Genomic DNA, 14635 nt, shown 5'->3' with positions numbered 1-14635 from the left:
GCATCACTGGAGTTAAATTTCAGATTGAGTGACAATGAGGAGAGACGCACGGAGGGATCACTCGTGAGTTTTTATTGATGAGGGTTGACTTCACTCAGTAGAGGCTGATAAAACGCACGTCACATTACGACCATGATGCAGCTGCGCGTTTTTAACAGACTTCTCCAACACTTTTATTGGAGGACTCAAGAATCCACTAAAGGTCGGTTACCTGGTTTTCCTTCTCCGCTGTGGGGTGGATACAGATCTACCTGGCGAAGAAACAAATCAAGTAAGTGACTCATTTTCTACCAGCTGCTAAGTAAAGCCATATGTTTTGCATAGTAGATTAGTATTAGTCCTTCAGATAGAAATACGCGATTCGTTTGTTAAGAAGTGGCGATTTAAAGCAGTTGAATGCAAATTTTATGTTTTTAAGTGAACGTTCATGAATTACGAATTAAAATGTGCACAGTATCTTGAATACGCGATTTTTACACAGTGAAAATGACACTGTCAAACTGTCACTGTCGAAACCGATTTTAAAAGATTTCTGTTAGCACCGAGTCTAACAAACTTTAGCCTGTTAGACTCGGTCCAAGGCGCAAAGTCCAAGGCGCAAAGTTTATTTGACCCAAACTTAACGGACACATTTAGGAAAACAAACTTGCTTGCCAAAAGCTCGGGTCATGAACTGGAACTAGGTTAGGGGTACAAAAGTTAAACGGTGCGCAATACCGACACACAAAACGCAAATCCCATACAACACACCCAAACCTCTGTGTCAGAACCAGACTTCCATCCAGCCCGCTATGGTGTCGCTGTATTTCGCTGTCACAGCCGGTCTTAAAGATGCAAGGAGACTGCAGTTCTCGTGGATAGTCACGTGTGAATAATTGATAGCGTGCAGTCATTCATAAGGGGCTGTGTGCAGCTTCTATTCTGTGTGTTCTGTAGCTAAACAAAAGCCATACATCTTCTATGCAGTTTTGCTCAGTGAGGGTTGTTGGTCTGTTTTAGGGGTGCAAACTCGCATGCGCGCGTTAGTTTATTGTGTTGTGGGGACGTTGTATCCCACACACAAATGCAATTATGTGCGTGCGTGTGTGTTGATATGATAAATGTTGATATGATAAATACCACACATTTATAAACTGAGACACCTGCAGACTTTAGTTTGGTATTTTTTATAGTCTTCCCTGCAGTATGGTTAACAACCATTGCTCCTCTTTTGTGTCTGCTCACATCAGGTCTTCCAGATGTGAGGGAGAGGACTCTCATAGCCGTGAAACCAGATGGAGTTCAGCGCCGTCTTGTCGGGCAAATAATTCACCGGTTTGAGCAGCGGGGATTCAAGCTGGTTGGCCTGAAGATGGTGCAGGTATAAGAGTTTGAAGTGTGTGTGTGTGTGTGATCTGCAAGTTTCTTGTTGAATCTGTCTCTGTTTGAAAGGTGTCTGAGGATCTCCTGTCTCAGCACTACCGTGAGCTGAGAGCTAAGCCCTTCTATCCTAGTCTGCAGCATTACATGACCTCAGGGCCTGTGGTGGTCATGGTGAGTGCTCCTCTGTCTGCCTCTTTCGAGGATACTCCTGGTTTTCTCCTTATTACTTTTCTGCTTATTCTTGTTATAGTTCTTCAGTAGGTTTATCAGTCTTGCCAACACATGCTGCTTTACTTTTATTTAGGTATGGGAGGGGCCCAATGTAGTCCAGACATCACGTAAAATGGTAGGACACACTAACCCAACTGAAGCCCAGGCGGGCACAGTCAGAGGAGATTTCAGCGTCCATGTCAGCAGGTAACCTGACTTTATTTCATTTCATTGTGTGTGCTGATATTTGTGACATAAAACAGATTTTTAACATTAAAGCCTATGAAGCTATGTGCTTTTATGACGTGGCAGTACAGTAACCATGTGTGTTGGTCACTTAAAGGAACGTTGTCCATGCCAGTGATTCACTGGAGGGTGCTCAACGGGAGATCCAGCTGTGGTTTCAGGGAAAGGATCTCCTGAACTGGGAATGCTGCAACCAGGGCAACATGATGGAGGACTGAAGATGCTTGACAGTTCAAGGCAGTGAGAATCAGTAATAACTACCTCTTCTCCTGCTGCCTCCTGACAGTGCCACCACAGTTTCTCTCTCTAAGTAATTTACCTCATTAAGTGCACTAAGAATCAAAAGATTTTTGCTAAAGCAAATGTGAGATTTTAGAATACCAACTACGCATATGTACATATAATCTTATAATCAGTAGCCATCTTAGTCTTAGGATTGGATTATTAGTGCTGTACACCAACCAGCTACAACCATGGAAAAAATACTGACTGGGACTACTGGGCATGCACTTAAGGTACCCCAAAGGCTAAGTGGCTCCTGATCTAGACCCTCTGCTTGTCAGTTTCTGCTTCATTCATGAAGGTAACTATCTTTTCAAAGAAAGAAAAATGAACAACAACCAAAAAGTTCGAAAATCTCTGCAAATAGAGAGCAATGTTTAGGTGCAGAATGGCTGTAAAGTCTGCAAACAGCCATAATGAGATACAAAGTCCACACAAACAGATGTGAGTTTTGGATCACAAAGAGACACAAAACGATCACGTGCGAAAAAATGTTTCTCTACCTTTTTTTTTTTTGATCTGCAAGTCTTTCAGAGTGCCTGCCTACTCCAGCAGAGTAATACATCTACCCACTTTGCAGAAATAATTCAGCAATGGTATGAAGAACATGACAGAAAGCTCGAAGTGTTGACTTGGCTTCCAAATTCCTCAGATTATGATCTGATTGAGTATCTGTGGGCCGTGCCAGAAAAACGAGTCTAACGCACAGAAATACAACCTTTTAGGTTAAGACTTGAAGGATCTGCTGCTAATGTCTTGGTGCTTGATACTACAGGGTCCAGTTAGAAGACTGATCAGAGCTGTTTTGGTACCATAATGGGGCTACAATATTAGACAGTTGGTCTTGATTTTTGTGACAGACGAGTGCATTCTTTCTGGTTAATAGTCATATGCATTTGGTCTAACAAAGAGTGTGTGTGTGTGTGTGTTGCTTATACTGTTAGTTCCCCTTCCCCGTGTGTGTGTGTGTGTGTGTGTGTGTGTGTGTGTGTGTGTGTGTGTGTGTGTGTGTGTGTGTGTGTGTGTGTGTGTTGATACTGTTAGTTCCCCTTCCCCACATCTGGCCCACTGTAATGTGATTATTCTCATTAACAAATATAATTATTATTTAATGTATACATAATGAAACTGTTTACTTGACCTCTGTCCTCAGATAACCAAAGTGCAATTTTATATGTGATTTGAAATTTTGTGATACTTTTTTTTTAACTGAAAACATGAAATAATCTTTCTACCTCTCAAGAAATAAAACAAGTTTCCCCCATGATGTTAACTAACTGCTATCAGGTATCAGAGTTTTTATGTGAGTTTACATTTGTAGTATCGCTTTCTCATGGTTATTTTTAATCATAATGTTTTAAATCTTTGCACTGCTTCAAAATTTCTTAAGTATTAAAGTGAGGAGTCTATATGCAATTGCCATCTTTTTATGTATAATTTATATATAACAACAAGCATAATAATAAAATACAGTTCATATATATATATATATATATATATATATATATATATATATATATATTTTGCCATCTTTATACACACATACACACATATATATCTCAGTGTTGTAAATTATGGTATTTCAGGGTTATAAGCATTGAAAGACAGCATATATTTTAGGTTGGGGGGTTACTGTCATACAAATATGTTAACTGTAAAAAAAAAAAAAATCATGCACTGCATGGAAGGAATACAATTAAACCTGTCAGAAGATTACAAAAATGTCAAACTAAAAACCAGACAACAACAACAACAACAAATTGGTTCCCAGAGTATTTAAATAGAATTTCTTTTAAAATCTGTTGTTTTTGTTGATAAATTAACAGACTCTGTGATTAAAACATGAGCCATTACCTCTATATCAAATAAGCATTAATGTCACATCTGTATTAAAGGATATTTTAACTCTGTTACAATACATCACTCTTTCTTTATGAGTTAATCTTTAACCTTTGGATCCATCGAAGCATCCAGTTCTAAAGTTTTTGTGCATTCTGGGGAGGACAGAAGATATAATTTATTTTCACTTCTTAATGAAATTAAAGTTCTTGATCATATTTTTAAAAGAAAATCAGATTTAAACACATCACCAAAAACTATCTGTTTATGAAGTCTATTTACTAAAAGCAAGAAAGATTACAAAAGCTGCCCACCCACACCAAGTATAGGCAACATGTGACACATAAACATGGACTATCTTGTGGATAGTTTAGTTTTTTTCACTAGTTAAATTTGCTCTGATTTACAATTTTCGTTTGTTTTTGTTTTTTTTAAAAATAGACAAGTTGACAAATGTTCTTACCCAATTAAGTTTTGTTGACAAAATTTGTGAATAGGTATGTTAATTCGTAAATATTTAAATGTTGCAAATACTTCAAATAGATTGTGTTTGGCATTTACTTCCACTTAAATGAAGCTATGACCACATTTTAAAAACTAATTTATACATGAGTGCATTCAATTTGAAATTGCTCACATTTTTGTCATTGTAAATCTTTAATCGGTTTGGGGCAGTGGCAAAGATGTAAGTCTGTGCATAAGTCAAGGCTGAGCAAACAAATGACTCAACACTCACCCATGCATATCTTTGCAAATACACACATACACACAAACCAGTACATCCAGATAAAAAAAATAGGGAACAAACCTTAAGCAGAGTCTTCTCTGCCATTATCTGGCTGTAAACGTTTTCACCCTCTTCTGGTGACACCGCAACAAACTCCTCCTTATTTAGGGAGAACAGCTGCGCTCCGTTTAAAATTCCCAGGCTCTCAACAGTGCTGAGCAGGAATGAATTACAAGATCAGCATTTTTGTGCTTTCACTGTGAAAAAGATCCTATTTTTAATATTCACCTTTTAATTTCTTAAGAAGAACTTGACTTTTAAGTCCAATTCATTACCCAGTAAAGCTATGATAAACAGTAAAGCTACAATACTTGGGCTATTTTAATCCTTACACAACTTCAGGGTTTTTGAAACCTGGCTAGCAGGAGTGCTAGTGCTAATGCACAAAACCAATATAATATAAAAACAACTTATATCTTAGTTTAAAAAAATATGTTTAAACATGCTATTCCTTAGTGGAGCTTGAGTACTAACTCTAGCTAATATGAACAAATATGTTTGTGGAGTACTCACAGTGTGCTGAAGCCTTTGGCAGTAAGCCAGGCTGCCACCTCAGAAGATGAAGAGTCATAGTTCAGAGGTGTAGAGTTATCAGCTGTCTGTTTAAATGAGCCTCTTCTCCGGGCTATCCTTTGTAGAAGCTCATCATTCATTATCAGAACTGTACAAAGAAGAAAAACAACTGCATGTATATACACCTGTACAGTTGTAGCTGCAGTTGCACTTATTGCTTAACATCAACAACTATGAGCCTTGCCTGTTTGTTTTATGTGAAAGCATGAATTCATGTCATATAATGCAATAAACATCATGATTTTGATTATGAAAAACACTTTAGTCAGCTGAAATAAAAATCTATACTAGACCGTTGCTGAATTATATTTTGCACATACCAAACTAAAGTAAAAGTTATATTTATATGAACGTATCGTTCCCCTTCACAAAGTGTTCTTTTTGTAATACCAAGCAACTTAAATTCCAAAGCAGAAGTACATCTTATATTATAATAAAAAACATTTTAAATTTATATTAAAACCATTAAATACGTTTTAATATTGTGACTTTAAATAAGAACATATTCCAGTGATTTGCAAACTTCACAAATCTATATTTTAACTTGATTTTCAGCCTGTCCCTTGAGATTTCTCCAGATTCTCTGAATCTTTTGATAATACTATACCCTCTCATAGATGATTTATTTCATGTTCGTGACTGGTTGCCAGTTAGCCAGTTAGCCTTGCCTACAAAATGTTCCTCCAGCTGTTTCTTTTTAGTACCGGTTACTTTTCCAGGCATTTCTTTTACCAACTTTTTTTAGAAGTGCTGCTGACATCAAATTCAAAAGTCATGAAATAGTAAAACATGTCAATTTTATTAGTTTTCACATGTGTTTATGACATTTCTGTCTGCCTATATTCATTTACCTCTGTCAGGTTCATCTCCCTGCATCCTTGTAGATGGTAAAACCATGCTTTGAGGTCGCACTGCTGGGGTTGCTGTAGTGGGACCCCCGCTTGATGGGGTGTATGAGAAGCGCTTTGAGTGAGGGACAGGACCTGCCTTTTGTTGTGAAAAAAAGCAGGAATGAACAAAAACAACATGACAACATTCGCCAAGAAATCACAGTATGTACAGTTTCTGAGGCAGTGGCACAAATACAATTCTGTGTATTTGTGTAGCTGTGTGTCGTCTTATACCTGTGACTCCCTGTGCACCACTGAGCCATCTTTCTCCGTCATATTCAGAGCAGACACAGGCTCCAAAATGTTAAAAGGAACAAATCCTATCTCGCCATAGCTGTTCCGACACTTCCACCAGCGTTTTGATGAGTCAATCACCTACGGAAAGATGACTCTCATTAGCCAAGTTGTGTGACGTACTCCTGGATCTGAACTCTACTTTTGTATTCAGATCGCCACCCATATTTCAGGGTGTGTACCTCAAGTGTTTCTCCTTTTAGCACAGAGAGTTCACTGCTGTTTCTGGCGACAAAGTCGTAACTGCAGCGGTAATGGCTCTCACCGTGCGCATGTCCATTTCCATCTCTGAAAAACAGATAGTATTTAACCTCTTAAGCCCCAAGGGGGTTTCTGAGCTTCCTGCTCGAAAATGTTATGCCCAAATTTAATTGATTATTTCTCTGCAATTACAAACTCTGTCCTTACAATCTTGGTATCAAAATAAAGCTAACACTTGGGAAATTTCATCAGAGGTGTAAATATTGAAGCAGATATTACTGTGTCAAAGTTACTGAGACTGGAACACAGAAAAAGTAAGTAGATTTTATCCTCGCCTAATTATTTTTTTTAATTTTTAGCATATAACCCTTTGAAAAATATGCCTCAGATCACATTTGGTTCCAGAAATTCAGTAACCAACATAAAAACATCATCTGTGCAAAGATTCATGTTTCTAAAGTGAAACAGTGAAAAATTACAGCCCTGTCAAGACATGAATATCCAGACGTTGTACAAAAATGTCCAATTTTGGCACACAATTGGACACCATGCCAGTTGATTTTTTTTAGGTATTAAAGAGCAGAAATTAATAAATTTTATTAACAGGCCTAAACATGCTTTTTTTAAAATATATTTTTGAAGAATTAACCACACATTTACATGGTAATGGCCCTTTACTGCCGTGCGCATAGAGCATTTGATTGGCCTCTGGCCCTTTAAACTCCGAGGGGCTGTAACTTTGGTTTCTTTTGGTCAATTTGCATGATTGACACCTCTTTTTAATCGTTTGAGCCAATAGATTCATAGTAACGATGCCACGTTCATGTCACTTCAACCAATCAGACGTTGTGATGCCAAAACCCACGTGGGCCCAAATTTACTGCATGTGGCGTCTGTTCAGTCACGTGTCTGTAGGTGGGTCTAAAATGGAGGTTGTTGACAGAAAACTGCTCTGATGCGCTAGGTAGGCATGGCAACTACTGTTTGTCACGTGGCTACCGGCTACCAGCGAAAATACCGGAGGAAATCAGGACGGTAAGCCAATTTCTGTCTTAGCGCATTTGCGCCGCTGTGTGTTTTTGTGGTCTTCTTTTGCGGCTCATTCAGTGAATTTTGGTCTGATCGTGGTGAAACTTGGTGTGTGGAGTCAGTGATAGCCCTGGAAGCTAACCAGCCTATCTTTAGCTGGTTACACAAAGTCTGAAGAATTTCTGGTTCGGTTTTGTTTGTTTAGCGGACTTCTGCGCATTTACGTAACTGCTCGTTTAATCACGGCTTGTTTTCGGTGTGTTTGGTGGTTGTAGAAATGGTTTATATGACATTTTAGCTGAGATTCTGAGTTTTCTGTGGATACCACACATGTCTGGACTTATATTTCTCAACCCGCGTTATAACCGATTAAACGTGATCTCCTCCTTTTTGCCCCCGGTACCGGGGGCGTGGGGCTTAATTAAAAGATATGCAAAACATAAAAAAAAATAAACATGAAACTGGAGCCAGATATCAGTAATCTTAATCATGGTTTGTCACTAAAAGCACTTGACTGATTGGATTCTAGCCAGTAAGAATACAGCCTCCGCAAAAACAATCACAACTGCTGTAAAACCATAATGATGTCTTGCTCTATTTGTATGTATTTACACTTCTTCAGTGGCCTACCTGGGGCTCTGTGCTGCCTGTTGAGCTTCTTCCTGCTGACTTTGTTTCTGCTTGGTTTCATTGAAAGCATCTACTTTGTGCTGAAGCTCGATGGGATCCTCAAAAGGCTGGCCAGTAGAGTCATGAGTCTGAGGCTTCCACCCATCCAGAAAGACAGGTGTATACGGAGGAACAGTCACACCGAGGTGCGAGCTGGAGAAAGTGGAACAAGCCTGTCATTAAAACAGTGTTGGGCACAGTCTGTAGTAAAGCTGACATTCACACACACACAGACCAGGGTGAGGTCCATCTGGTCCCCAGTGAAGTCCACAGCTCATTTTCCTCTAAAGTCAGATGTTCCTGGAGCAGTTTAACGGCACCATTGGTCAAAGCAGGACTGATGATGGATGCAGCTAATGCTGGTCCCCCAGTGGTTTTCACCATCTGTAAGAGAGGGTCTCTACAGTAAAGATCAAAGAAAGAGGAAAAGAAGAAAAAGCACTAAATGAGATCTCACCAGTCTGAGAGGCACAAAGATGTGATGGAGCAGCTCTGGGGCATTGGGCTGTGAGATGTATGACTTCAGGCGGTCCTGAAAAAAATCAATTCTGTTTTTTGTATTTATCAAACAAATCTCTTTATGCTTAAATATAACGTAGTCTAATCATACCAGCAGACTGAAGGAGTACTTGATTTTCTGAAAGATGTTCACAAAGTCTTCTTCTGGGGGAGGACTGGCTTTCATGGTCAACAAACTATCTGCACACAGAACAGCAAAATATATACACCATAGATATAAAACATAAGGTTGTTATAACCACAGCGTACAAGTATTGCTTTTACGGATACATTTACTAAATCTACAATCAAGTTTAACATCATTCTACTCACATACAAGGTCTTGAGTAATCAGACCCCATCTTATCTTAAAGACCAAATAGTAACATATCACCCCAATAGAGCACTTTGCTCCTCAGTTACTTGAGGTTCTTATGGTGTTTAAAAGTACAATGGGAAGCAGAGCCTTCAGCCTGTCCTTGAACCTGGTTCTGCTGGAGGTCTCGTCCTGTTAAAAGGGAGCTTTTCCTTCCCACTTTCACCAAAGTGCTTGCTCATTGGGAGGGGTGGGGGTGGGGGTCATTTGATTATTGTTTTTTCCTGTTTTCTCTGTATTATTGTTCAAATAAAATTGAACTGATTGGAGTATATCTGGAACATGATACAGACTATCATGTGGATGCTAACACTTTAGTTTGGGGACAATTCTGAAAAACAAATAAAAGTAGAAATGAAAAGGAATACTAGAAGCACAACATACCATGACCTTTGTTCTAGCTTGTCACAGCAAGTGCTCTTCTAAGACAAAGTAATGACTAATAAGAGCCTGCCTTTAGTCCATCCCAGTGTTAATTTAGGATACACCCAGATGAGTTTGCCAAGTTAGACAAAAACAGAAATACTTAGTGACTCAGACTCAGACATTAATTGTGCCCAATATAAAACATAATAATATCATGTTATATGAAGAAACAGCTGTGCATAAACGTGTTCAGGTACTTGCATGCCTTGTCTTACACATTCTCACGATGTGCAGGAATTTTTTTTGCGTTACCCGAATGTTTGGTTTTTTTGCATCCTGCCTGTTGAGTTTCAGTGTGTAAAATATTGAGTCATTGTGAATCGCTCCTTCCTCCACATGTCTGAAGCATCTGCTAACCTACATTTTAAATTTCAACCTTATCCAAAACATATCTGGCTCTTCGGTATCACTCGAAGAGACAGGTTTCCTTGTTTCCAATAAAAGTCATTTATTTTGGTCAGAAATTGTCAAGGTCCTCACCTTCTTGGGTCTTTTTATCCTTCTTGGTCTTCCTCTCGTTTTTCTTTTTCCTTTGGTTGAGGACAGTCTGGGCTTCTGCCGCCTGTTGTAAGCGCGACATGAATCGCTCCACATCGTCAAAGCAGTGGTTCATAACCTCCTGAGGAATGATTCACACACGAGGCTCTCATCATATCGCTTGCTTTTCATTTTAAAGAACACTACACCACATCGGTTTACTGTTTCTAAAGTTTAGATAACAATTCTGGGGTTATTGTTCATATGTGTGTGATTTTCTGATAATTTCTAAGTCTTGTTTGTACCCACTCATATATACAAAAAAAGGGGCGTATGAGTACGTACCACTTCTCTGTCTGCATTCAGTGGAGGGATCTGATTCGACTCCCCACTGGTACCATTCTCTGAGCAGAAATAGAACAAGGCCATTAATTCAAAGTTTACAAAAAGCATATGCAAAAGATGGAAACACATGTTTTTGCCAACACCACATTCTTGGAGAGGAGTGTACCTTTGCCAAACTTGTTAGGGACCCCATCAGAAAGCTCCTTCTGTCCTTTAAGGACCATAACTCGGACACCTGAAGGCTTTCTAGGGAGCACCGATGGAGGTGATGTTGACATCTGTTTCACGTGGACATAAACAGAATTCAATGTAATGCACACAGAATAGGGAATGATGTTTTGGTAGCACAGCAATGACATTTACCCATTTTTATGTCTCCTTTCTTGTCCCACTTGAATTGTTATATTTGATCTCTCGTCCTTAGCATTTTTAAACGTTCACATGTAGATAACTAGTCTTCAATGATATAAAAGATTCTCATAAACTTGGTGTCATATTAATTATACCCATTACATTAAAAAGAAAAGATGCTTAAGAGCACAACAATGCCACATACCACAGGCTGATTGTAAGAATGCCGAGTATTCAGCATTGTGCATACTGGCATGTTCACATGCAGGTAAGTGACAGGTACACTACAGGAAAAGATACCAGATGGTATGCAGATGATGCAACAATCAAAGCGCGACAGAGAAACTGCACGACAGCTCAGTTTTTCTTAAAAGGCTGTCCTTTACAGGTCACACAGTAGCTTTCTATCCTGACATCTCATCTTTTTGCCTTTCTCCTTCAGCAGTTCATGCAATTGACAGCAAGCAAATACACACCCTGACGTTTTGAGCACCTGTTTGTACACCGCCCCAAATGTACTCCTCTGAGAAACACATTACTGACACAAGATAGCCGTCCTAGATCTAACAGGTGTATCTATCTCTCTCAGTTCCTACCTCTGTTTTTCCCCTCGCTTTCTCACCCTCTCTCTCTCACACACACATACACTTTACACAAGTTAATTCTTTAAACCGACATACATCAACGTACCTTTTGGTGCGTCTCGCGTGTTTGAATCCGGGGTAAAGACACCACTCCTCCTGCTCAAGTGACTGTAGTGAGTTTGGCTGTTTTAAGAGGATGTCTTTCCTCCTTGGGATGTGCCAAAACAAGAAAAACAAGTCTGGCGTCCTTTCGTAGTCACACTGCATTGTTTTATTCCCTCCTGTAACACACAGATACAGAGGTTGGCTCTCTCCCTCCCTCCCTGAGATTCTTTCTCTGCATCTTGGTGAGCTTCTCCTTCCTTATCACAGGTATTTCAATCAACAACTGCCTGTGGCTTATGCCCAGAGCCTAACGTAATCCGCATTGCATTCTTTCTTACCAATGTAGCACAGTCTTACTCAAGCACACCACCTCCACTCATTCAGAGAAATTAAGTTTCATTTGAGCCGAGGCCAAAGCCACCATAAAAGCTGTTGGTAAAGATCTAATTTATTTGTCCTTTTACTTTGTATTCATGAACTTGTCTTTAGTTTCTACCTGCTAATCGCACAGTCACAAAAATAATAAGAATAAATTAAATATCCAGGATGCTATTTATTTATTCTAGTTGTCTCTTTCTTGGGTTCTTGTTACCCAATGGAAACCAAAGCGAATAGTTAAAGGGTGAATCACTTATTAACCATTCGCTATACACAATTTTTACTTGGTGTGTAATGACTGAAAGAATTAATGCCTGAAAAAGATAAGAAATCTGCAATTTACAAAATAATGTGGCGATTAATCAAATTTTAGGAAACAACTTTTGAGGCTTAACTCAGGGGCGATTCTAGAATTAGAGCTTTGGGGGTGCTGAGCACCCAGAGAGCTGCCCAGCCAGGCAAGATAAATCATAAGTTCTTAAATTCATCAAGTCTCTCTGTGCCTGGGTCCTCGTCTTAAAACATGACATCACTGTTTTGTACATTTTAACACAATTTAATCCCCACATTTGTAAAAGAAAAGCAAAACACTTTTTTGAAAATTCTGTAACAAAACCATCAAATCTGATAAAGGTTATTTAAATGCTGCAAAAGAAGAATGGATTGGAATAAAACAAATACATATCCTAACCTTAATTACTGCGGGAGAATAATGAATGATGCTCATAGTAAAAAGTAAACTGAGTGCATTTTTTGGACAGAGATTCACTTTTAATGTGTATGTATAATATAATACAGATACATAAAAAACACTCCCACAACAGAATAAATTATTACAAATAAAAATCTTTACTGCAGACACTAATTTTACTAATTTAATAATACTAATTTTGTGTTGTAAGATTTATGGGTTTCATGCTTTCATAGTGGTACTTGAGAGAGCTTGACATTTTATCAGGTGGTACACACTGTAAAAAGTTTAAGAAACACTGATAAGTTAAGTGTGTGTGTGCTTTTGGAAAACATTTAAAGCTGCGGTACAGAATCTTTTGAAGCAAGCTTAAAACATTTTTAGAAACATAGCACTCTGCTTCTCTTTACAGCTCCTCACGTACGTATTGCAGCAGTCATACAGACAACTGGACGGTCCAAAAGTTGGCCTACCTATTACTGGCTGAGGTTTTAGTAGAGCTGTGGCTGAACCACATAAAAAATATATTATTAATTTTAATCTCCCCAATCAATTATAATGTTATGTTGGAATGTTGTTAAAATGCAATGCAAATGCAAAAATGTTTCAAACCAGCTTGTTTTGCAGATTCTGTATAGCAGCTTTAATATAGGGAGAACATAACTTCCTGATTGTGTGAGTAAAATCAGGTTTTTTCTCTTTGTTAATTTAACAGTTTCTGTTGTGCCTGTCACTGTTCCCTGTCTGTTTTCTTACCTGGTTCTTCCTGATCTTGTACTTAATCCTCACATTCCCCTCTTTCCTCTCTCCCTCTTTGGACTGACAATCATACACAAATAGATTGTATTCAATTAGATGATAAATTACATTAATATGAAAAAATACTATTAAGATCACTAACAAAAAGTCCTCTCTCAGTGTACTTTCAACCAAAAGGCAAATAACCAAACCACATGAACATCTAATAAAAGATATAAATATTGAAACACTGATCCAACATTATTCTTGATTGACGGATCATTTGATTTTACACTTTTACCTGAATGTGGCTCCTTTAAAAAAAAAAAAAAAAAAACTTCCTTATAGCCATTATGAACCTGGCTGTCTGTCTGTACAAAAACATGGTAAATGGCCTGTATTTGTATAGCGCTTTACTAGTCCCTAAGGACCCCAAAGCGCTTTACACATCCAGTCATCCACCCATTCACACACTGGTGCTGGCAAGCTACATTGTAGCCACAGCCACCCTGGGGCGCACTGACATGTGTGCGCCCCAGGGTGGCCCCAAAACACACACACACACACACACACACACACACACAACAGGAGTTATAAGGTTAATGGGCATTCGGTCAGTTAGCTAGTTAGTATCGATTTAAAACAGGGTGGTAACAACAGTAGGCTACGGAATATTTTAAGTTTTGGGTTTTAAATAGGCTATATAAATTTCAATGGGAGCAACAGGACGGTCAAATGTTGCTGATTTTACTGCAGTGTAGGACGAATTGTAGGGTAGCAAACATCACCGGAAAACAAGTTTTTTTTACACCCAGGTTACCTGGTGTAATGTTGTTCAGCTAAAAAGAAACATGGTCTGACTCCTACCTAACTATATAAAGAGTAACTGAAGGTTAAATGCAGCTAATATGTCCTGTTTTAAGCCAGGCACTTACACCTCAGCTTCCCTGCGTCTCAGCCACCATCGCTCTGGGAGCAACGGCTCTACAGCCAGAGCAGGGGAGAGGAGAGCTGGAACAAACCATTTTGGGAGGGGGGAGGGGGGTATCTATACTTTTGTTGTTAAAATGTTATGTCTCAACCAAGTACTGTATGCTTTTTATATTTTAGCAGTGTGTCACACAAACAGCAAATATTGTCAAAAAAAAGTAAGAAGTCTTTGGGGGTGCTTTGATTCATTTTGGGGGTCCTTCAGCACCCCCCAAAAATGGCCTAAAATCGCCCCTGGATTCCAGATTGACTTTATGCAGGTAGGCATGCAGCAGAAAATGAACAGAGGCCTTT

At 38.9% G+C, this 14635-nt stretch overlaps 2 protein-coding genes across 5 annotated transcripts; one reads left to right on the top strand and one right to left on the bottom strand.

Annotated features, from left to right (window-relative positions):
* Positions 1 to 22: 22 nt before the first annotated feature.
* nme4 (NME/NM23 nucleoside diphosphate kinase 4) lies at positions 23 to 2217 on the top strand. Its single transcript, XM_006809152.3, has 5 exons — positions 23 to 271; positions 1230 to 1360; positions 1432 to 1533; positions 1667 to 1779; positions 1916 to 2217. The coding sequence occupies exons 1-5, from the start codon at positions 133 to 135 to the stop codon at positions 2034 to 2036; spliced, it is 606 nt and encodes a 201-aa protein (XP_006809215.2). The 5' UTR covers positions 23 to 132; the 3' UTR covers positions 2037 to 2217.
* A 1413-nt stretch (positions 2218 to 3630) lies between these two features.
* Positions 3631 to 14309, bottom strand: eps8l1a (EPS8 signaling adaptor L1a). Of its 4 annotated transcripts, XM_087839726.1 has the most exons (16): positions 14287 to 14309; positions 13370 to 13432; positions 11546 to 11720; positions 10671 to 10782; positions 10505 to 10563; positions 10163 to 10301; positions 8993 to 9081; positions 8840 to 8914; positions 8618 to 8766; positions 8344 to 8535; positions 6666 to 6771; positions 6424 to 6564; positions 6151 to 6286; positions 5240 to 5387; positions 4748 to 4880; positions 3631 to 4094 (listed from the first exon to the last, which is right to left on the bottom strand). In XM_087839726.1, the coding sequence occupies exons 4-16, from the start codon at positions 10780 to 10782 to the stop codon at positions 4077 to 4079; spliced, it is 1497 nt and encodes a 498-aa protein (XP_087695852.1). In that variant the 5' UTR covers positions 11546 to 11720; positions 13370 to 13432; positions 14287 to 14309; the 3' UTR covers positions 3631 to 4076. The 4 variants fall into 4 exon arrangements, with proteins under 4 accessions (XP_087695852.1, XP_087695853.1, XP_087695854.1 ...); XM_087839727.1 differs by lacking the exons at positions 13370 to 13432; positions 14287 to 14309 and having other exon boundaries at positions 11546 to 11852; XM_087839728.1 differs by lacking the exons at positions 11546 to 11720; positions 13370 to 13432; positions 14287 to 14309 and adding an exon at positions 11061 to 11243.
* Positions 14310 to 14635: the final 326 nt, after the last annotated feature.

This window comes from Neolamprologus brichardi, chromosome 4, assembly GCF_056152115.1.
Source record: "Neolamprologus brichardi isolate AB-2024 chromosome 4, ASM5615211v1, whole genome shotgun sequence".
In the NCBI taxonomy this organism is placed as follows: Eukaryota; Metazoa; Chordata; class Actinopteri; order Cichliformes; family Cichlidae; genus Neolamprologus; species Neolamprologus brichardi.
The sequence above is the reverse complement of the archived record's forward strand: the minus strand, read 5'-3'. Positions and strand labels throughout refer to the sequence as shown.